The following is a 23,870-nucleotide window of genomic DNA, read 5'->3' on the forward strand; positions in this document are numbered from 1 at the left end:
TTTTCCATTTGGTATTTCCTTTATGTCTCTATTATTTTGCTTTTACTGTACTAAATAAAGATTATGTAAGAATTGTCTATTATATTCAGCAGCTTTTGCATAACGTGTTTTTCAGATAATCAGCTTCAGGAGCTCCAGATCATTCCACAGAACTTCTGGATCAGTGTGTTCAGTTTCTCTGAATCTCTGGTTCTGGTTCTGCTGCCACATCAGATCCTGCAAAGCAGATTGAACAGATTTAAAGAAGATATGAAACATCTCTGTGCAGACATTGATGGAAAGAAGTTAATATGTAGCAATAATAATGATAATAAATAATAATAATGTTCTATAGCAGAGCAAGCTGTTTGGTGGAGAAGATTTGGCAAATTTTTCATGGGTGCAACCGACAAGCTCAGCTATGCTGCTCATCCCACAAATACATTTTCCTTACAAATTTGGCTAAATTTAAATGAGAGCGTTGTAACTGAAAGAAGCAGCTTTTCAACTGTTTAAGATTTATTGCCAAGAACCATTGTTACAACAAAGAAATTATATACCAAACACTAATTTCCTTACTTCATTACCTGTAATGAAAGGTAAGGAGGTAAGGACTTGTTTCTACTTTTTTTAAGCGGGATGATCCATCAGTTTATGTTGTTTATTTTACTCTTATTGCCCTGACATCCACATATTTAGAAGAGGAGAAAAGAATAATATTTTCTAACTTAAAGATTTTTTTAAGGCAGTAAATAATCCAAAATCTAAAGTTATTTCACTCATATTTTGCTTTAAACTGATTTTGCATATTAACTTCTTCTACTTTTATGTATTTATTTTCTAAATATTTTCTTCCTGTTTGGGTAATTTGGAGCAGATTATTTTGAAAGTTCCAGGCGGAAGTGTGATGAAATCCATCAAATCTGACCAAACAGCCATGGTGATGCTGAGGAAAGAGAGAGCATCTTCTGCAGCAGGTTTCTACATAGACAGGCCGTCTCTTGTAATAATGTGATATTAAACATTATTACAACTATTATTATAATTATATATGATTTAGGTAGTGTTAGTTATCTAGTTTTTGACGTCCTGAGCTCAGCGATGGTGGATTTGTCCAGTGGTGCTGCAGTGTCGCCTGGACGGAGCAGACATGGACAGGGATCCGGTTCAAGCAATAATGTCAAAAAAACGTCAAAGAAGATGCGAACAAGAAGAGGCAAAAGAGGCCGAAGAAGGAGAAATAAAAAGAGCCGGAACAACAAAACGCCACCGCCGTTTTTACCGCCGGAGGTAGCTATGATAGCCCACGTAGTCTGGGGATTAACGGGACAGCCTACCGGCTAACTAGCAAGCTAGCTAGTGCTGCAGCAAAGACCAGATACGTACATGAATCAGTATCTAAAACTAGCTAGTTACATTAACAAAAACCTAAAACATGTCGAGAAGCACTCACTGAGACGTCCCTTTAGTTATAATACATCAGATGCTGTATTTAGAGAGACAATTTAAATAATCTAGGACACACAAAAAAGAAAACATACATAAAATTGGCTTAAAAACAGATGGTGAATAATTAATAATTTGGCTTATTTCCAGTATTGCAAATCGTGTAATATACTTTATACCACTGCTGTTTGTGTGCTAGTCATTGAAAGAAACCACTACAGAGGAAAGTATAATAGGCACATTCTCCAACGAAACACTGTCAAAGTAAAAATTTGAAACCCTTTACATCTCTAAGTATATCTTCATAATTCGGTAAAATATTAGTAGCAGAATTATAATGAATTAATTAATATTGAGTGTTAGTGGTGTAGTATGTTGAAAAACACTTATCACGTAGCAAAATTAAACCATCATTAAATGCTGACATCCCCGATTCCAGCATAGTTGGGAGGCGGTCTAAAATGTAAATTAAACCAGAATGTGGTGATTTCCTAATCCCATCAACCCATATTTTGCTGCCATTGAACATAACTTATCAGATGTTGAAACATGATGAAACAGATGTTTTTACAATTTCATGGAAAATGTGAGCTCATTGTGAATCTGATGGCCACAACACATCTGTAAAAACACTTCCAGGAAGATGTTTTGTACCGTGTAACATCCCATCTTTTAATAACTGTTTTTTAAGTTATTATTATTATTATTTTCATCCATCTGACCACAGAGCAGTTTTCCACTTTGCCTCAGATCATTTTAAACGAGCTTTGGTCCAGAGAAGATCCTGGATCCTGTTCACATCTGGCTTCTTCTTTGCATGATAGAGCTTCAACCTGTATTTGTGGATTTCAGGGTGAACTGTGTTCACAGACAGTGTTTACTAGGAGCCTTCCTGAGTCCATGCAGTGATTTCCAGCAGAGAATCATTTCTGGTTTTAATCCAATGCTGCTAAAACTACATTTTACAGCTGGATTACATCAGGGCTACTCAATTCGGTCTTTCAAGGGCCGCAGTCCTGCAGGTTTTTAATGCATTTTAATCCCTGCTTCAACACACTTGAATCAAATTACATGGCTCTAACAGCCTATCAAATTCAACACGATGATTCATTATTTTGAGTCAGGTTCGTTGGAGCAGGGAAACATAGAAAACCGGCTGCGTCCCATGTAGGACCAAATTGACTAGCCCTACTCCCTATGGTAAATCCATAATTATTTATCACATTTTCATCATAAAAAGATCACTATCACTACTATGTTGCTAAGAGACCTCTATTTAGTTCTGGAAGTGATGATGAAGCCACTTCCTGTCAAACTTTCCACCAATCAGAGAGCTTAGATTGACGGTAAAGTCCAACCAGGAGCAGCCAAGAATCAACCAGTGAGCAGAAAGTTCTATGTGTGTGTCTGAAATATTTTTTCTCCTGAAAGCCAAGACTTGAGAGAATGATGAGATGAGAAAAGGTTTGGTCACTGTTGATCTGTGTGTTATTTCTACAAAGTTCTGTCAGTAATAAATTCTGCTTTCTTCTTCTGGTCGGCTTCTATGCTGCTAAATCTATTCATACTTTCATTTTACATCATTTTAGCCTCAGAATCTGACAGCTGAGACTGGAAACATGTCTGATGCTGACTGGAATTAAAGGCTTTAGCTTCTACATGCAGGTTTATATTAAAACTAGCAACAAATGGCGTGGCGTTTTAAGGGTTAATGTTACATATGACAGCAAACTGCTTTCTGTGTTTAAGTTGGGTAATGAGGTGTGGCTCATTATGTTATGTCACATTATATCTGTGTGTAATACACACAATAGTATAATTACTACAGTATAATTCAAGTTAGTGTCCTTTCTTCTGTTTCTGTTTCCAGGCTGAAGAAGGGAACATTGAATATAAGGTAACAAACTCTTTTTTTTCCCGTCTTATTTGGTGTAAACTTGGTTTTGCACATTTTGGTTTGATCTGCAGAGCATGCTGACAGTGTTTCTTTCTCTTTGCTCCGACTGGAAATGTGGACAAAAATTACACTTAAAAACCTTTAAAATGTGCCCTTTCTATACGAGAGAAGATACTCAGAGCTCACACTAAGCTGAAAATACCTTCAACTTTTACTCTTAAATACTAACTGTTGCCTGCAGTTTGACCACAGATAGTTGGGCTGCTCAGTCTGCAAGGTGCAGCTGGGGTTTTCTGTACTTTTACTCTTCTGTACAGTCCTTTGGTCCACTGTGGTTGTTTAAAAGTGCTTCATAAATAAAGTTAGATTGGATTGTCATGAATCATGTTGTGAACTGACCCTGGTTGTTAACCCACAGGCCATATCTCCAGAAACCTGTTACCACATTATTCCATGAGACAACAGACACGTGTATCTTCAATCCCAACACTTTTAGGTTTTTTTTCGCAGGTGGGGTCTTTTCAACGTTTGAAGAAAATCGAGACATCCTGCTGAATAGATGTGGATGTTTTCATTGTCAGTGATGTAGAACAGATCAGAGAGAAAGCAGCACAAAGCACTTTCTCAGCTATTTGCTAATTCTTGTTCAATATGCAAAAGAGCTGCGTAAGCTTACCCCCATCATAAACCGGTTCATATTGCCGTTGTCTCTTCCAAGCTGCAGCCTTTTGAATTCTTGATATCAAAATTTGAGACATTTTCTTTGAAAAAGTCTTAAATTTGTTGAAACACCACAGATAGGAACGCTGGATGAGTTATAATAATTATATAATAATTATTATAATAATTCCTCCATCACGCATATGCTCCATAAATCCTGAACTTCTTGTTTTCTGTAAGTTTAGATGCTAAAATTAAGAACTGTTTCTTATACAGACTGAATTCACAGACATTTTCAAACACGCGTTTATATGGTGGTTTGGCTGCATACAGTAACAATAATCAATAAGGTCTGCATTTGAAGTCATTCCCCAGAGAAGAAGTTTGCAAGTAAGCTGGAGACATACCTGGTGAACAATTTATCTAATCATCTAAAAGCTTCTGAAATCTGAGTTATGGAAAATTACTTAGATTTTTCATAATTTCCTCGTAATCGCTTATAGAGAAACAAATAACCACTAAATGGAGAAAAAGATAAATAAACTATCTAAAGTAAAAGTAATCACCGAACTTTAGCGTACAGTTAAAAGCTGAATCTTACTGAAAGTTTATCAGCTTTAGTCTTCTCCCATGATGGTTTCTACAAAGCTTTTTCTCTGTGGATGTTTACCTTGTGTTTGTCTGTCCTGATGCTGCAGCTGAAGCTGGTCAACCCTACTCAGTATCGCTTCGAGCATCTGGCCACGCAGCTGAAGTGGCGCCTGCAGGAGGGCCGCGGCGAAGCCGTCTACCAGATCGGAGTGGAAGACAATGGCCTGCTGGTGGGCCTGACCGAGGCCGACATGAAGGCATCGCTCAAGACCTTAAAAAGGATGGCAGAGAAGTAGGTCTTCTTTCATTTGTTGGCTGAAAAATGAAACACTTTTCTACTGGAGAGCCCAGAGTCTGAGATTTTACTGTCCTTTTTTTATTAATCCCTGTAGCACAAAATATCCTTCTGGTGTTCGCTTGGTCAGTTTTTAGCTAAAACATATGTAGTAAAGGCTTTGACGTCTCTTTTAGACACGTTTCTGTCTGTATGTTGACATTTATAATCTGCTGAAATGAACTAAAGCAGAACCTTAAAAAATCATGTTTACAGTTTGAGGGTTGAAGATTTTGAATGTGTGCACATGTGATCAGACTTTCGTGTCTTTCTTTTAGGGTTGGGGCTGACATCACTCTACTCCGAGAGAGGGAGGTGGACTACGACCTGGACAGAAACACACGAAAAATCGCAGAGGTCCTCGTACGAAAGGTTCCTGATGATCAGCAGGTAAGTCCTGGAGGCTTCGGCCATGCAGCAGATGACACGCTCCAATGAGACTGATTTTAGATCTGCTCAAAGATGCACGACAAAGGAAAACTTGACTAAACAATGCAGGAAATATTAAAAACATCTGCCTTTCTTTAAACCGTGAAACTCCAAGCCTTGTGTGGCTATTTTTGGTCCACCAGTTTTTTTTTATTTAATGTAAACATGTAGAAGCTGAAGCTTCATTCATGACAATCCAATCTAACTTTATTTACAAAGCTCTTTTAAACAACCACAGTGGACCAAAGTACTGTACAGAAGAATAAAAGTACAGAAAACCCCAGCTGCACCTTGCAGACTGAGCAGCCCAACTATCTGTGGTCAAACTGCAGGCAACAGTTAGTATTTAAGAGTAAAAGTTGAAGGTATTTTCAGCTTAGTGTGAGCTCTGAGTATCTTCTCTCGTATAGAAAGGACACATTTTAAAGGTTTTTAAGTGTAATTTTCAGTCGGAGCAAAGAGAAAGAAACACTGTCAGCATGCTCTGCAGATCCAACCAAAATGTGCAAAACCAAATTTACACCAAATTAGAGGAGGAAAAAACAAGAATTTGTTACCTTATATTCAATGTTCCCTTCTTCAGCCTGGAAACAGAAACAGAAGAAAGGACACTAACATGAATTATACTGTAGTAATTATACTGTTGTGTGTATTACACACAGATATAATGTGACATAACATAATGAGCCACACCTCATTACCCAACTTAAATACAGAAAGCAGTTTGCTGTCATATGTAACATTAACCCTTAAAACGCCACGCCATTTGTTGATAGTTTTAATATAAACCTGCATGTAGAAGCTGAAGCCTTTAATCCCAGTCAGCATCAGACATGTTTCCAGTCTCAGCTGTCAGATTCTGAGGCTAAAATGATGTAAAATGAATGTATGAATAGATATAGCAGCATAGAAGCCGACCAGAAGAAGAAAGCAGAATTTATTACTGACAGAACTTTGTAGAAATAACACACAGATCAACAGTGACCAAACCTTTTCTCATCTCATCATTCTCTCAGGAGAAAAAACATTGTTATTGAAACAAACACACAACAGAAACTATTTCCATGGCTGTGTCTGAATGTGCACACTACTCCCTACATAGTGCCCCGCCATTTTGTAGGGGTGTCTGAATGTCCAGGGAGAAAAAAGTAGGGCACTTAAAATTACCCACAATGCATCTTGAAAAGTAGTGAGCATAGATGGTCTGGTAGTCACAGGGTTTGCGGCGAGGAAAAAATAAGCAGCTTCGTGTCTGAATCGCAAAGAAAATGAGTCACTATGTAGTTGCTAAATAGTGCAGCCCTACGTCATGAATGAGGGATTAGGGAGTAGGATGGAAATTCTGACACAGCGCATGTTTCCACTTTTTCCTCATTTCCAGTTATTCCTGCTACTATTTACCTGCTATCCTCACTAAACCAACTCCAGCTCAGCTGCTTTGTGGCGCCACCGTGCATCAGAAACATCTTCTTGGCTTTATTCCAGCCATAGAGGAGCATTATTTTTCTTCTTTTCACACACACATAGAACTTTCTGCTCACTGGTTGATCTTTGGCTGCTCCTGATTGGACGTTACCGTCAATCTAAGCTCACTGATTGGTGGAAAGTTTGAGAGGAAGTGGCTTCATCATTTCCAGGTCTAAGTAAAAGTCTCAGCAACATAGTAGTGGTAGTGATCTTTATGATGAAAATGTGATAAATAATGCTGTTATCATGGCTCACTCGTCTGAACAAATAAACTGAATAAACACTACATTTAGTGGCTGGATTTTAAACCTCCTGGACAGGATAAAAATGTCTGGAAAACTTCCGTAGATCACCTAAATGGTAAACTATCCATCACAGTTTACCCCATAGAGCCACACACTGCCGCTTGTGAGAAATAGTTGATGATATAAGTGATAGCGCCCCAGCGGTGACCAACTGGAGTTTTAAGGGTTAAACAGTGAGTCTAATTAAACTGGGCAACATGTGGCAGCCACCTACAACATTGTGTTGTTTTTGCTTTCCAAAAGTTCCTGGACCTGCGGGTGGCGGTGCTTGGAAATGTGGACTCAGGGAAGTCGACCCTGTTGGGCGTACTGACCCAGGGCGAGCTGGACAACGGGCGAGGCCGAGCTCGCCTTAACCTTTTCAGACATCTGCATGAGATCCAGACTGGACGCACTTCCAGCATCAGCTTTGAGATCCTGGGCTTCAACAGCAAAGGAGAGGTACTCACATGGCCACGCCCGACTGATCATACAGCAGACAAACTGCAACAGAAGCTTCTATAAACATGTACCAAGTTTCACACAGTTAAAGATAAAAAATGTAGCTGACAGAATAAATTAGATATCATTTTGATTCTGTCCTGATGTTTTTTCTTCATCCTGCGCAGGTGGTGAACTACAGCGAGTCTCGGACAGCCGAGGAGATCTGCGAGAGCTCGTCCAAGATGATAACGTTTATCGACCTGGCAGGACACCACAAGTACCTGAAGACCACCATCTTCGGGCTCACCAGCTACTGTCCAGACTTCGCCATGCTGGTGGTGAGCGCCAACACTGGTATAGGTGAGCTGCAGCCACACAGTACAGCACAACCAGTACAGCCGAGCTGAGACCAGTTCGGCTTCTGGGACTGTGTAGACGTGTAAAAACTACATTAAATTTAGGTAAGACATAGGGTGGCATCACATTTCATTAATTTGGTACTTCCAAAGATTCTCTTCACTTCACTATTGTAGCATATATTATTCCACAAAGTTAGAATCAACTCTAAGGGTAATGAGTAATAACAGAAGATCCACAATTCAACTCAGGGAGTGAAGTGGTGCAATGTTTAGAAACACACAAGACAGTAGTTGCGGTGAGCAATAAGTGTGTTGTTTTTCACAGTGTACAGTTATATTTACAGTATATACAACAATTTTGTGCTCAAAGAATAATCCAGTCCGTGGTAACAGGTTGTTTCAGTTCTTGGGTTCGAACGTGTGCAGTCACTGAACTGTATGGGAACCAAGACAAAGAGAATGTGTCTGCACTTCAGTGAATGGGGCAGGTTATAGAGCCTCCTACCGTACAGCCAGAGTTTCTAGCACAGTCAGTCTCAGAGTGAGTCTCAGGTCTAGGCCTTGGGCAGCTCGCCATCCAGCTGGGACACATCATGGATCAAGGAACCTGGCCAGTGTAAGGTTGGACCGGAAATTAGTGACAGCATATTGTTAAATCAAAACAAACAGTGTAAACTAAATCCAAAATCATGAAATCAAAACAAACAGTACATGGCCCATTTTGTGGAGGGCATCCCTGACTTCTGGAGCATTGACAGAACCGATTTGTGTTAACTCAAACCCAGTGTGTTTTATTTTACCGTCTCTCCTGCAGCCAGACTCTGCTGTGTCTCTGGTGACGCTGTTAACAGAGCGGCCACCAGGGGGAGCTCACACTGCATACTAACTCATGGTTTGTGTCCTTGATTGCAAAACCTATTAAAATTTCACCCTCCTCATGAGTACATGGGCTACTTCAATGACCGACATATGCAGCCTACTTATCTGTTACTGAGTGTTCCAGTTACACACAAATACAGCATACATGTCTATGAAGGTGAGCAGAAGTACAACTTAGACACTTGTTTTGACATTGCAGGAGAGTTGGCCTTATCCAGACCCCTGCATGATACTGTAGTGTAGACTGATGCCTGTGCTTGGAAAGTGTCAGCACTGCTAACACCAAACCAGGAATTTTCTGTACCCATCATTATTCTTCACCAGTGACACATTTACTGATATTTACACATCTTAAATAAAGCTCACAAGGGTTCCCGTCACTGAATCTAAAGGCATTCAAACTGACCTTGTGGTTGCAGAAATGTACTCATTTCATTATGTAGATGCAGTTTTTGAGCAGAGGCCTAAAATGTAGGAACAAGGCTCAAAAAGGGAAATGATTAGAAAATTTGAATATTTATTTTTAAAAGTGTTTGCATTAATATTATAATCAGCTGTTTATATGTGACATAAGTTAGTGTCAGTAAATATCATGCAAACACGGATACACCAGTATTACCGTAAACTTTATTACTATAAAAGTCACCACTAGAGGTGAGTCACAGACACACTGTCAGTTACACACACACACACACGCACACACACACACACACACAGTCACACACAAAATCTTGAAAAGCTGAATTTGAGAGGCTTAAATTTGTTTTGTTTACAGTGTTGGACAGCATGTTATGTTTGTTTAGCTTATAAAAGAAAAGCCCATCAGCGTCCAGCTGTTACATCAGTATCTTAACCAGCTGTGAGGCTCTGTGTTCTACCAGACACGTGCACTTTCAGTGTGTAAAATATTCACTGCTTTTACTTTGTCATGTCCAACATGTGAGGTTCTGTACTGTTAATCACCTGCAGTGATTTGCTGCTGAACCTCTAGTGCAACTGTTTATGTAGTTAATCATGAGTTGTTTCATCTGAATGAATAAACCTCTGGTCTAGAGTTTGTTGGGTTTTTCAGGTTGTTCATGGTTAGTTAGATTGAGCTCCTTTAGACTCCTGGCTGCCTGTGAACTGTCTCTTGAATGGATTCATGTTCTTATGTTGATGTGTGTCTTTAGTATGTTGGTTATGTTGATTTTTACCTTGCACACTATCTCAGAAGCAGCATTGCACACGTTTTTCCTGATACAGTTTTTAAAATTTGTGTCTTGTTGATTTTTAGACAGTGCTTATTCTGATGATTTTGAACTTGGCACCTGATAAATGATAATAACAATAAAAGCTAGAAAATCTGCTCTAAAAACTAATTAAAACTAACTGAATCCTAAAACAAAAAGTCAACACGAATAAAAACTAAAACTAATAAAAAATCCCAAACTATTATAACCTTGTTATTCTGTCTATTTTTCTCTTTCCTTTATTAATAATGTAAGTAATATAAATAGAATAATAAGAGTGTTGATATCCAGCTGCTGTTATGCGGTGCCATAAAGCAAAACACAGCTGGAAAAAAAGTTGTGAAGTTTTCAGCCTCCGGATGCTGCATAATGGATGTCAGTATACCATTAAAACGAGTCAAAAACACAAAGTGTAGGGGTCAAACGTATGTAGTAATGCTTAATTTTATTTACAATGACATAAAAATAAAATAAATACAGTATAAAAATAAGGAAAAACATAAAATAAAATAAACTACATTTAAATATTAGATAAATGAATAACAAGTAAATAAAATAAATTAATTAGTTAAATCAATAAAACAAAAATAAATAAAATTTGAAAAGACCAAGAGATTCATTTCATTTCATTTTGGATCTTTAGTCAGCATTAAAGGAATTTCTATATCGGATTTAAAAACAAGTCTGGTTAAAGTTCTTTACAAGTTCACTTTAAAACAAGAACCATCCAGCTGTGAAATCAATCCAGTGAAATGAAACATAAAAGCAAACAAATTCAAACTGATTAAAAACAAGTTCAAACACCATAACATAAAAACCTGATGGTTTTCAAACTGAACTCCAATTAAAAGCAGAGGTTAAAAACAAAAGTGAGTTTTCAGACGGGATTTAAAGGATGCATCCGCTCTGGGAGATCAGTGATGGTTTTATAAAAGGGGATTAAAAAGCTTCCATTTAAAACTTTGAGATTAAGTCAAAGAATCTTAAAATGAATATGAAAATGGGCAGAGGGCAGCGTGAACCTGCTGAAACAGGAGTGATGGAATTATCTGACCTGTTAAAAGATGAGCAGCATCATTCTGGACTAACTGCAAGCGATGGAGAGGCGAGTGTTAAACAACTACGACCGTGCAGCCTGGAGGTGACAGAGTCTTTTTAGGTCTTTTGAAGAAAAATCTGATTTTGTGTTGATCATTTTCTGTAACTAATAAAGTGGAGTTGATCACTGTGTTCACTCAGTGTAGTAAGAGGACACAAAGTCCTGCATTTGCTATATAAAAGTTCCGTAAGATAGAGAATAAATAAGGGCAGTAAACGTAACTAAAGTTATCTGGATAATTAGAAATATTTCTTGTGTGAGAGTTGCTTGCTTACGGTGTTCCTACTCTTCTCCCTTCAGCTGGTACGACTCGGGAGCACTTAGGCCTGGCCATGGCACTGAAAGTTCCCATCTTCATTGTGGTCAGTAAAGTGGACCTGTGTTCTCGTGGCACCGTGGAGCGAGCGGTGCGGCAGCTGGAGCAGGTCCTGAAGCAGCCGGGCTGCAACAAGGTGCCCATGGTGGTGTCCAGCCCCGACGACGCTGTGACGGCGGCGCAGCAGTTCACTCAGTCCACATGGTCAGTAAAGGACGGCAGGTTTATCTGTAAACCACATTTTTCTCTTTCCTTTATAATAATGTAAGTAATATAAATAGAATAAGAGCTTTGATATAGAATAGATAGATAGAAGTACTTTATTCATCCCAAGCTGGGAAATTTAGGTGTTGCAGCGGTACAGTCATTTAGCAGTTGTGCTTCTTAAGGTAGCAAAAAAAATAGAAAACAGTATAAAAATTTCAATATTTACAAGACTTATACAAGGAGATATTTAGCTATACACAGTAAGAGTGAGAATAGCCAGCAAATAATATAGTCCAGTGCAATGATTAGTAGTGAAGATGAGTTTAACTGTGCAAGGTTGATCCAGTCAGTGCAAAAATTCACCAGTTAGAACAGTCACTCATATTGTTCTCTCTGAGACCATGATGATGAGTTAAACAGTCTTATTGCGTGTGGCAGGAAAGATTTCCTAAAGCGGTCCTTGAGACAGCGAAGCTGTCTGAGCCTTTTGGAAAAGGAGCTCCGCTGTCTGTCCAGCACAGGGTGGAGAGGGTGGTCCGGGTTATCCAAGATAGATAACAGTTTGTTCAGTGTCCTCCTCTCCACCACTGCTTCTAAAGTGTCCTGTCTGCAGCCAATGACAGAGCCAGCCTTCCTGATCAGTTTGTTCAGTCTGTTGGTGTCACTGGCTGCAATGCTGCCCCCCCAGCAGACCACAGATGAAAACAGGGCACCGGCCACAACAGACTGGTAAAAGATTTCCAGCATCTTGCTGCACACGTTGAACGACCGCAGCTTCCTCAGGAAGTAGAGTCTGCTGCAGGCCTTCTTGTACACAGCTGTGCTGTTGGTCTTCCAACTCAGTCTGTTATCGATAGTCACTCCCAGGTATTTATATTCCTCAACCGTGTCCACATCACTACCCAGGATGCAGAGGGGCTGTCGAGCTGATCCCTTCTTCCTGAAGTCTAACACCATCTCTTTGGTCTTGTCCACATTAAGCAGCAGGTGATTCTTACCCGCCCACTCCACAAGTCCGTCCACCAGCCCCCTGTACTCCTCCTCCCGTCCACCACTTATACACCCAACAACTGCAGAGTTGTCAGAATATTTCTGAAGGTGACATGACTCTGAGTTGTACTGAAAGTCTGTGGTGTATAAGGTGAACAGGAATGGAGAGAGCACAGTGCCCTGCGGGGCTCCTACATCACTCATCACCACATCAGACAGGACACCGCCCAGCCGGACAAACTGCGGCCTGTCTGTCAGGTAATCAGCGATCCAGGAGACAGAGGACCCGCCGACACCCATCAGCCGCAGCTTCCCACTCAGTAAAGAAGGCTGGATGGTGTTGAAGGCACTGGAGAAGTCAAAGAATGTGACTCTCACAATGCCTCCACTACCATCCAGGTGCGAGTGAGCTCGCTGCAGCAGATAGATGACAGCATCATCCACCCCCACACGTGGCCGGTAGGCAAACTGCAGAGGGTCGAGAGAAGGTTTCACCAGCGGCCTCAGGTGGGCCAACACCAGCCTCTCCAGCACCTTCATCACATGTGATGTAAGGGCAACTGGACGGTAATCGCTGAGGCCAGATGGAGATGACTTCTTAGGAACAGGAACCAGGCAGGAGGTCTTCCAAAGTTGTGGCACCTTCTCCAGGCTGAGGCTCAGATTGAAGAGGTGCTGGAGAACTACAGACAGCTGGCTGGCACAGGTCCTCAGTATCCTGGGGCTGATACCGTCCGGGCCAGCAGCCTTGTGTCTGTTCAGTCTCTCCAGCTGTCTCCTCACCTGCCAGGCTGTTACAGACAAGCCAGGGGAAGGGGTTGGGGCGGGGGAGGTGTTATGGGTTGAAGTCCAGTCTGATCCAGTGGGCTCACTGTAGGGGGGGGAGGGGAGAGCAGTGGAGCAGTTGGAAGAGGAGGGGGGAGGTGTGGGATGGCTGGGGTAGGGGCAGAGGAGACAGGGGCAGTCTGAGAGCTAAACCTGTTGAAAAAGGTGTTAAGCTCATTAGCTCTCTCCCTATTACCATCAGCCAGTCTGCCTCTCCCCCCACATCCTGTGATCTCCTTCATTCCAGACCACACCTCCCTCATGTTGTTCTTCTGGAGTTTGGCCTCCAGCTTCCTCTTGTAAGAGTCCTTACACTCCCTCAACTTGTCCCTCAGTTGGTGTTGCACCCTCCTCAGCTCCTCCCTGTCTCCAGACCTGAAGGCTCTCTTCTTCTTGTTGAGTAGGGTCTTCAGGTTGCTAGTGATCCACGGCTTGTTGTTTGGGAAGCATCTAACAGTCCTGGAGGACATGACAGTGTCCTCACAGAATTTGATGTATTCCGTGATTCTGTCCGTCATATTGTTGATGTCCTCCCCATGAGGCAGGCAGAGTGCATCCCAGTCTGTGCAGTCAAAGCAGTCCTGCAGGGCCTCCTCAGCCTCCTGTGTCCACCTCCTCACTCTCCTTGTGGGCACAGGCTGCCGCTGGACAATAGGCACATACTTTGGTGAAAGCAGAACCAGGTTGTGATCTGACCTGCCGAGGGGGGGAAGGGCGGTTGCACTGTATGCTCCCTGGGCGTTTGCATACAGTAGGTCCAGAGTTTTATTGTCCCGAGTGGAGCAGTCCACATACTGAGTGAAGTCAGTCAGTGTTCTGTCCATGCTAGCATGATTAAAGTCCCCTGTGATTACCATGAAGGCATTTGGTTGCTGCGTCTGCAACCGGGAGACGACGGAGCTGATGACGTCAGCGGCGGCCTCCGCATCAGCTGATGGGGGAATATCCAGCTGCTGCTGTTATGCTGACAGCTGGTCAGTACCAAACACATGGTCAGTAAAGCAAGGCAGGTTTATCTGTAAACCACATTTCACGTACTATTAAACGGCTTTACTTAAAATATTGTAAGAATTACATTGGGCTGCAGAAGAAGCATTAGAACACCCAATAAAATAGACTCAAAAAGAATAAAAAGTTAAAAACAGAAAAAAGATGAAATAGAAAAATCTAAAATGCATTTCTTATGTATTTATTTATTTATTTATTCTTTATTTTAAAAATGAAACTTACAGATTGAGGAACTAACAGTTGTTCTGATAAAAGGCAGCAAATAGAAAAGTTTTAACCTTGATTTAAATAGATTTTCAGCAGATCTGTGGGTTTGTTCCAGAAACTGAACGCTGCCTTCTGACTCTGGGAACAGGAAGTAGACCTGACCCTGACGACCTGAGGGATCTGGTTGCTTCATAACAAACCAGAAGATCCTGAATAGATTTTGGTCCTAAACCATTCATTCTTTGTAAACTAACAGCAGGATTTTGAATTCAGTTCTTTGACCAACAGGAAGTAAAGATCTGAGGACTGGAGTTCTACGATCCACTTTCTTGGTCTTAGTGAGGACTCAAGCAGCAGATGGATTTTAAAGGGAGAGCTGTGAGGACAGCGTTACTGTAGTCTAGTCTAATAAAGATAAATGCATTAATACAGCCGAGTCACCAGTCCTGTAATCCGCCAGATATTCTGTAAGTGATTACGGGCTGACTTCAGAACAACCATCTTGATGTGATGCTGAAATTCAGGTCCTGGACTACTTCCACATTTTTGGCTTGGTTGTTGGTTTTTAACTTCACTGTTTGAATCTGAGTACTGACTTCTAAACTTTCTTCATGGGTTCTAAAACTATTATTTCAGTTTTGTCTTCATTTAACCGAAGGAAGTTCTTACACATCCAATCATTAATCTGATCAATGCATCTGATCAGTGTTTGGATCCATCTCCGGGTGAGATGGTTACATAGATTTGTGTGTCATCAGCATAGTTATGGTAACATATTTAGTTGTTTTTCATAATTGGAGCGTGTAGATGTTAAACAGCAGGGGATCCAAAACTGAGCCTTGGGGAACCCCACTGGGTCTTTTAGTTCACTCAGATTTATAGTTACCTATAGACACGAAGTAGTACCTTTGTGTCTATAGGTACCACAAATGCTGCAGTAGGTGTGCACTGGGGACTGAGTCTGGATTACTTCTGCAGCAGATGTCCTGATGGCAGAAAGGACTCTGACCAAAGCCAAGCTGGTTGTTAACTGGATGAAACAGTAGTGGTGTTCCAGATCAGACACAGCATATCACTAACAGTCTGAAGCCACAAAATATCTACTTAAAACGCTTGGTTGGTGTAATAAAAGTTTCTCTTTTTGTGTGTGCAGTGTCACACCCATCTTCACCTTGTCCAGTGTGTCTGGAGAGAGTCTGGACCTCCTGAAGGTTTTTCTCAACATCCTCCCACCTCTGAGCAACAGTAAGGAACAGGAAGAGCTGATGCAGCAGCTCACAGAGTTCCAGGTACACAAACATGAAATCACTGCAAACCATTTTTCTTCCAGATTTATTACACCTTCATATTTTTTCCAGATTCCTGTAACGTGGTGTGTTTTTGTGTGTATATGTTCCCTGGAAGTTGTTGTCAAACCACTTATCCTTGATCTAACTAACTCACTAGAAAACGTCTTCTCCGTCACCTCCAGACTGGACTCCAGACTCCAGACTGAGCTTTTAGAGCAGAGAACATGTTAAAGGTTTTTTCTTTGATTAAATTAATCTGAGCAGAGCAACTCTAAATGTTTGTTTCCAGATCAGCTGCTTCAAGCTGGTTCCATCTGAGTATTAGTGATGCACAATATGAAAAATTTCAACCGATAAGCTCATATTTTTATGTTTATATTATAATCTGCAGTTTGCGCTGGAAGCAGCGATGAAAAGCTGATATTTAAGTAGCTCTGGCTAATCTAGAACAGCAGACTAAAAGTTTTGGCTCTTCAGATGTTTATGTTTTTCATGTCATAGCACAAAAATGTGGTCATTTGCTGTAAATAACAGCAGCAAAAGACAATTTCATTCAGTCAACAAAGTGCTTCCCTTCAAAATTGTGTAGCAGATGTATAGTTTATCTCCAAAGGTATTTGCTGTTAAATGGACAAAATAATGCCTGCAATCCATTTAGCATGTTTGCCCTTGATAAATATGCAATATGAGCGTCTCTGCCAGAAAGCACAAAATACTGGGAGGAGTAGATGCAAATAGATCAATGTAGCACACACACTGATTTACCAAACATGAAACTGACTGCACTGGTAATTTTGTGTCTACATTAAGCACGTCTGAAAGGCAGATATTACCTGGCACAACTTTATGCAGAAATGGCTGCAGTTAATGTTGCAGGGAGGCATAGACGCCTCAACGACGATGGAGGGATCTTATTAGCACACACAGCGCGCACCTCGTGCATAATGAAAGGTGCTACAGGAAGCATGTTTATTTGATCAATATGTCTTGGGCTGAAAGTTTTATTTCGTTATTGAAAGCTATTGTTCTGTAACATACCTTGCTCTAGTGCGACATTCCCGGTATTCCAGCCACCTGCTCCTCCCAATAAGCGAGCAGCACCAGGTGCTAAATACTGGTCAGAGGCATCTCCTGTCCCGGCCCCCACTTGTCTTATTTGCCGAGGTTTTTTTTATAAGCAATTTGTTTTGGAACTTCGTTTTAGATCTTATCACCTCCTCTTAACCTGATCTGGTTCTTGTGGTTTTGCCAACTGTTTAGCAAATACTCTTCCATACTGAAGTCGTTCTGGAGACGTTTAGATTTCTTTGCTGCAGCTCAGCAATGTCGTTTATTTTCCTTTCCACTAATATCTGTATTTCCATCGGGTTGAGTTTAATTTTGCGTTTGCAACTTTCCTGCTCTGCTTCTAAACTCTCCATGGCAACACCACAACACACAAAATTCTCATGTAAATACTGTTTGCTGCTTTAATCAATGGCACCAACATTCTTAGCTGATCACCTGCAAATCATGGTCGTCCTGTGATGTGCTGGCTTGGATTTCTGCTCTGAAGTGTCTTCTGGTCTCCCCAGTCTTTGGTCCCTTTTATTCTTTTTATTTTGCATCCATATTCACTAACATGCCGGTATGTGCCTGTGTTGTCCAGTGGGATAAATCACCAAAACTACTGTTATGTTTTTGTTTTTTGTTGCTGTTGTTGTAGTTTATGTTGGCATTCATGTTTCTCTCAGGCTGTCTTCTTGCTGGTGCTCCTGATGATTGTCAGCTTGGTTTTCTTGCAGAGCCTGCCAGGTGTTTTCTGTTACGTTTCCTTGCAGGTGTAGCAGCAGGTTGTCTGATTTTTCTGTTCTAGTTGAACAGCTGATCTTTGTCTTTTTTTTTCCTCTCTTCCCTCTCTCCTTTTTTTTTCTTTCCTTCCTTTGTTTCTCCTTGTCAGGTCCAACATACACAAGTCACTTAGTAATAGCTGAAATAACGAGAAAGGCCTCTTTTAAGCGTCAAGGGGGCTTTACATCCATAAAGCCCTTCTTGGAAAGCAAATTTGTTTGCCACAACACAGCAGCCAAACCATCATTCTGCTGCCATGATAATGGACAGAATGAGTTACTTTTAACAGAAAAATCCTGGAGTCATGGAAAAAGAATGTTCCTGTTATTCAGTTTCTGTTTCGTACATTTACAACCAGAAATAATGACCGTGTTTAGTAATTTATATAAATGCTTAAAGAAAAATCAGGTTTTTGTGATGAAAATAAAGGTTGGATGCTGATGTTCTGTCTTTGTGTGAGTTCAGGTGGACGAGATCTATTCAGTTCCTGATGTTGGGACTGTGGTGGGAGGAACTCTGTACAGGTGAGAAAATTAATTTGAGTAAAAATACTGAACTCATCAATAATTAAATGGTGCACTTGAAAGTGACCTGTCAGATTATTTTTACAGTCGCTGGAATGGACCCGGTCAGGCTCAGGGTCCTGGAATTTATGCAGATGTTGTCACAAAGTACTGGAATGAATCCCAGTATGTGTGTGTTTCAGTGGAGTGTGTAGGGAGGGCGAGCGGCTGGTGGTGGGTCCGACGGATGAGGGCCGTTTCCTTCGTCTGAAGGTTGGGAGCATCCAGAGGAACCGCTCGGCCTGCAGGGTTCTGAGGGCCGGACAGGCGGCCACGCTGGCTCTGGGAAACTTTGACCGCTCGCTGCTGCGCAAGGTCAGAGTTCACCTAAAGACGTGCATGCGGGAGGTGACTGAAAGCTGGTGGAGCCACCACCAAACTTTTTATCAGAGCTGAGGTTAAACGCTGTGTTAAGGCAGCACTATCGTTTCCATGGAAACAAGTCACTTCTTCCTGTGATTAACTCTAGTTCTGCCCCTATTATGGTTCCAGACCCGTTGTACTGGTCCCAGTATTACACCATGTTCCAAAGTATTATACAAATGCTGTTTTTGTCTATCGCTCCTAAGTAATCAGTGTTAATGATGTTAAAAATTAATATTTTTAATGTTTAATAAAACTTATATTAGGTTCTATAATAATCTGGATTTTATTGAACTAAACTACTTTTGATTAAAATATCCCTCAAAATCCAGAGTTTCAGATTTTTCTGTACACCTGTTAAATATGTTGTAGAGAACTGAAAATGTCCGCCTCTCATATTATTTCATCAGTCGATGGTTGATTTTCTACAAACCAAACGGGGCGATGTGGTGAACGGTTAACTGCCGTGTCTTTGCAGGGCATGGTGATGGTCAGCCCCAAGATGAACCCGACCATCTGCTGTCAGTTTGAAGCTGCCATCGTCCTGCTTTTTCACGCCAAGACTTTCCGGCGGGGGTCACAGGTCACCGTCCACGTGGGTAACGTCCGGCAGACGGCCATCGTGGAGTGCCTTCATGGAAAGGTTGGCGTTTCTTCTGCGCGGTGTTTGGTTCTTGATGCTTGGATCTGACCCGGTTTGTTCTGTTGCAGGACGAGCTGCGTACCGGCGAGCGGGCCGTCGTTCGCTTCCGCTTCATCAAACACCCCGAGTACCTGCGTCTAGGTGCCAAGCTGCTCTTCAGGGAGGGCGTCACCAAAGGCATCGGCCACGTGGCTCGTCTGCTGCCCCTCTCCCAGTACCACGACCAGAACCAGAACCAGAATCACGACCAGAATCGGGAGTATTAAAGACCGTCAGAAGCTGAGTTCTGTGAAAACGGTCGTCCACGTTTCTCTGATCGGTTTACTCCTGCCACTCTTCAGCGTATTAATCCGCCTTTCTGGATCAATGTTTTTCTCCTCATCCATGCCTGCTGTGTTCAGTTCATCATCATCATCCTCTTCTTCCTCAGCAGGCATTCGTGAAGGCTGGATGACCTCAGTGGACTTAAAGCTGGAGACTTAATCTGATGTTGTGCCACAGATTGATTCAGGAAGCTTCTTTTTTATGGCTGCAGCTGTCATGAGAAGACAGCTGGATTATTTTGGGGGGATTGAGGAACAATTTTAAAGCAGCAGAGGCCGACTCGTCCTCTGACGAGGAGAGGAAGAGTAAACAGGTCGCACGCTGCAGAACTCAGACTGCGTCTGGAAATTTGGGAAGGCAGATTATCTTCAGAGGGAGAGGTTTTACTTCTGGTTGGTCTGAGCTGGATTTCTTCCTTCGTTCTGCTGCTTGTGCTGTCACACATTCCTGATCCTGTAACTTCTTTCTTATTAATACTTTACTTTACTTCTAAACATTACTCATGAGGTTGTTTCCCAGCAGCTTGTGTTCTCACATCAACAGCAGCTTTACGTGGCCGCAGGAACCAGAATTTTCACCAAGACATTAAACGCTCCTTTCATGTCCTGCTGTTCGTTTGAGGATAGATCAATTTATTTAACTTGTGCACACTTCTTAAACATTTTTAATAAATCTAATTAAAATGATTTGTATAGCACAATTTAAAAACAGCTGAAGTTGAGCAAAAGGCTGAACAGTTTTCAGAAATCGAGGCAATAAAAAAGTTCATGAAAATTTTTCCAGACTGGAGGGGAAGTCGCAGCACAGCAGATGCAGGGAACTGATGAGAGAAATTCCTTTGTGCTCATTTCTTTTTCATTCACACAGACATGAAAGTTAATATTAGATGAGGGGACATTTTAAAATCAGGATTTAACAGATAATTCTCGCTGATACTTTATGACAGCAGGTTAACATGCATGTTAACGTGTTCCACTCGTAGTTTATTACAGAGAAATCAAATATACACTACCCGTCAAAAGTTTTAGACACTCCAGTTTTTTTATTAAAGCTGTTCAGTCCAGTACATATTAAAGTTTCAGAGGTTAAAAAAGGTTTACCAAAACCTAAAAATAATGTTTCTGGGTGATAGAAAGGGCATTTTCAGGGAACAAGAAGTTAAAGCTGGAGGCGAGTGAAGCCTTGAACGTGTTGCTGGTTCATAAATGTGTCCCAATGTTTGCTGCTGACTTCCAGCCCTGCTGTCTGCATTAAGCCGAGGTAAAAACGCTGTAGTATCATAACCTTGGTATTTAAATAAAACTGCAGAAAGTAGTGCATTAATATAAAAAAAATCCAGGAAAAGTCTATTAAAGGAAGAGAGACAGTTTATAAATGTATTCAATGATTTCTTCATTATTTATTTGTGCTGTTATTTCAAAGCACAAGACTTTGAGCTGCTTTAAAATTACCATTAGGGTATGAAAAGTTCTTGAATTTCTTAAAAATTGAGCTTTTCTAAAACTTCTGACTAGTAGTGTTGCAGCCATGTGGCTGCATCATTAAAGCTGTACAACCAGCAGGGATTAACATGTCATTGAGTTGCTAATCCAGCATGCTAACACAGCTAGCACAGCGAGATATTGTCAAGCTTCCACTCATGAAGCCGGCTATCTCTTTAAATGACTTCTCATGAACTTGTTAATCAGTTTTCACCATCAGACTGCACACACACCCCATCGGCAGCCCCATCTGATTTCTTTTTTCGGAATCTGTGTGACGACAGTTTTTATGCCCCAGTCTGACCACCAGCTGCCAGTTTCACCCTGTTCCTGCTTGTTTTTGCACTTTATAAAGGTCTTCTGTCCAGACGTGATGCAGCAGATCCAGCAGAGGTCCAGATTCCTTGTTGTTCCAGATGATAAACCCCAGCTGGATCTAAGGTTCAGATGAAAGCGTCACCAAGTCCAGAAGGAACAGAGGTTTTCTGTTCTTTACATTCAGATTGTTCGCTGTTGATGCCTGAACATTCATTCAGAATGAACTAAAGCTGAAATCTTGTTTCTGTTATTGTCCATGTGGATTTAGAGGTTTGTAGGTTTGATGCACCAGGCAGCTTTATGCAGCTTAAAATAACCTGCATGGTACTCTTAACCTCTCATTTATAACACGCATATCTAGTGAAGCGTTGAAGCAGTTCTGAACTTTTTTTTTTCTTTGTTTTGAGGTTCTGTGCAATTAAATGTTGAATGTACTCTCCATGGTTTTTGTATGGGTAACTGTTGACTTTGCACTTTGTATTCTGAGTCTGCATGTGTGTGTCGGAGAGCTGTAATCACTGACCCTGCAGCACGAAGAAGACGGCAGTAGCACCAGACCACCTCATGCAAACGCTACAGCTGAACTCTGAGACATTAACGTTTCCTGGCCGTCCCTCTTGCTCCTAAATAAACAGTTACGGTGAACAACGCACACGTTTGAAATATCTTGATTCTGCTGTTGATCGTAGAGAAAGACTTCAGCTTGGCTAAGCACCAAGACAGACAAGTTCTTTTTAAAGTAAATCTAAAGCAGTTTATTTTATTTATCTTTTAGAAAGATGAAAAACAAAACAAGTTCTTGTCAATTAAAGATGAATTCAGATCAGTTTAATGACATTTTTCCTCCACACGTACAGCATTAACTCATCTGAGCTGAACTCTGCACATCATTAAAATAAAAGTAAAAAGAAGCACTGCGGAGCCCCTAAAGGAAAAGGTTGTTTATGCCATTGTTGTTGTTGACAGTGTTGTTGTGGAGTTAATAACAGAGAGGCGTCATCCTGGAGAAGCTCTGTGCTACAACCAGCAGATTCCAGAAATATGACAACTGATCATTCTACCTCTGTTTCTCCTCCCCCAAAGTTCACGTCTATCAAAATCTCTGACACATTAAATAAAAATGACAACAGGAAACAGAAGATGTCTACAGATTGTCTCTCGTTCCGTTGATGAGGTTTTCCTGTCCTCTCCAACAGGGATACATTCTTTGTGCCGAGGCTAGAAGTCCAGTGGCGCTTCAGAAAACATTTTTCCTCCTTTTTAACACTGAAGGTTTATTCTGCTGCTGCGGTTAGAAGCACGTCGAGCCTTTGAAGGCGACATCGGCCAGCGGTTTAAGCCAGACTCCTCTGCCGTGGCTTGATCCTCAGATACAGCTGGGAGCAGAAGGAACAGAGTTTCTCATTAAAACATCATTAAGATAACTTTCAAATACCGAAACATCTTATGTAAGACTTGAGTAGCAGAATTCTCAGAGCTGCAGTTTAAGTCTCATTAAAACAAATGAGATTTGGAGAGAGTCAACAGTTCAAACGTCCTCTGCAGCTCACAGCTGCAAATTAAAGCCACAGCAGGGCAAGTTATACTGCTGGGTTTCTTTAGGTTGATTTCATTGTTTATGTTTGACCTAAAGAACCAAAAACATCCAACGCTTTGCAAGACATCAGTAATAATAATGTACAACATTTAAAACATCCTATTAGTCTCCATGATAACTTATTAAATGTTAAAGATGCAAAGAAAACGAGGATACTAATGAAATGAAAAATATGGAGGTCCTGAGCTGCTGAAGTCCTGAATCAAGCAAAATGAGAAATTCCTGGAGTTCCTCCATGACGTTGGCGTGGGGAGCATCACGAGCCTGAAAAGCACTACTTTTTATCAACTAGTGCAATAATTCACAATTCATTTGGTTTTCTTTTTAACACATGACACGCATGATATTCATGGGATGTAATAAAGGGAATTTTTCCACCAGCTTTCACTAAAACATTTGTCTCAGTTTTTTAACAGAAACCACTAACAGGGATGTTCATGAACTGGACCAGATGAAGCCAAACTGGGATGAAAAGTTTATTTGGAAACGTCACCTGAAATGTGTGAAAAAAAATGGATAGCATTTAGAGATGTATGCCAGAAAATACTTCCCAGTACTGCTTTTTTTATTTGTTTTAATTTAATGAAACATAAAATGCAGTGTGTTTCTCTGCATCTCCAAAAAGCCTGACTTCTTCAGGAAATACCACCTACACTGATGACTAACAGGTTTATACTGAATGTTAAATATTGTTAAAAAAAATAATGTTTTTCATGAATTACTGAATTGTTTTTGTATTTTAATAGATTTTTATCTGATTTCTTTTGGATAATTTATTTATTCAATAAATATTTCCTATTTAAAAACTA

The 23,870-nt window shown here is 40.9% G+C and overlaps 2 protein-coding genes across 3 annotated transcripts in view; one reads left to right on the forward strand and one right to left on the reverse strand.

Annotated features, from left to right (window-relative positions):
- Positions 1–886: 886 nt before the first annotated feature.
- On the forward strand, positions 887–22,114 carry gtpbp2b (GTP binding protein 2b). 2 transcript variants are annotated; one of them, XM_041983074.1, is made up of 12 exons: positions 887–1,269; positions 3,296–3,322; positions 4,681–4,865; positions 5,186–5,297; positions 7,352–7,549; positions 7,717–7,891; positions 11,401–11,620; positions 15,807–15,942; positions 18,238–18,296; positions 18,479–18,683; positions 19,177–19,341; positions 19,410–22,114. In XM_041983074.1, exons 1-12 carry the CDS (start codon positions 1,081–1,083, stop codon positions 19,605–19,607), a joined length of 1,869 nt encoding a protein of 622 aa, XP_041839008.1. In that variant the 5' UTR covers positions 887–1,080; the 3' UTR covers positions 19,608–22,114. The 2 variants fall into 2 exon arrangements, with proteins under 2 accessions (XP_041839008.1, XP_041839009.1); XM_041983075.1 differs by having other exon boundaries at positions 18,479–18,650.
- A 163-nt stretch (positions 22,115–22,277) lies between these two features.
- Positions 22,278–23,870, reverse strand: part of LOC121638342 (apoptosis-stimulating of p53 protein 2-like) — a 32,767-nt gene continuing 31,174 nt past the window's right edge. The window contains exon 18 of the mRNA XM_041983068.1: positions 22,278–22,840. Within this exon, the coding sequence (XP_041839002.1) occupies positions 22,799–22,840 (42 nt within the window). The 3' untranslated portion in view covers positions 22,278–22,798. The remainder of the gene's footprint in view (positions 22,841–23,870) is intronic.

Source organism: Melanotaenia boesemani, chromosome 4 (assembly GCF_017639745.1).
Source record: "Melanotaenia boesemani isolate fMelBoe1 chromosome 4, fMelBoe1.pri, whole genome shotgun sequence".
Classification (NCBI taxonomy): domain Eukaryota; kingdom Metazoa; phylum Chordata; class Actinopteri; order Atheriniformes; family Melanotaeniidae; genus Melanotaenia; species Melanotaenia boesemani.

Coding starts and splice junctions, on each gene's coding strand:
- gtpbp2b (XM_041983074.1), top strand. CDS start 1,081: ATGGTGGATTTGTCCAGTGGTGCTGCAGTGTCGCCTGGACGGAGCAGA. Junction 7,892..11,400: donor GAGCGCCAACACTGGTATAG/GTGAGCTGCAGC, acceptor TTCTCCCTTCAG/CTGGTACGACTCGGGAGCAC. Junction 15,943..18,237: donor AGCAGCTCACAGAGTTCCAG/GTACACAAACAT, acceptor GTGTGAGTTCAG/GTGGACGAGATCTATTCAGT.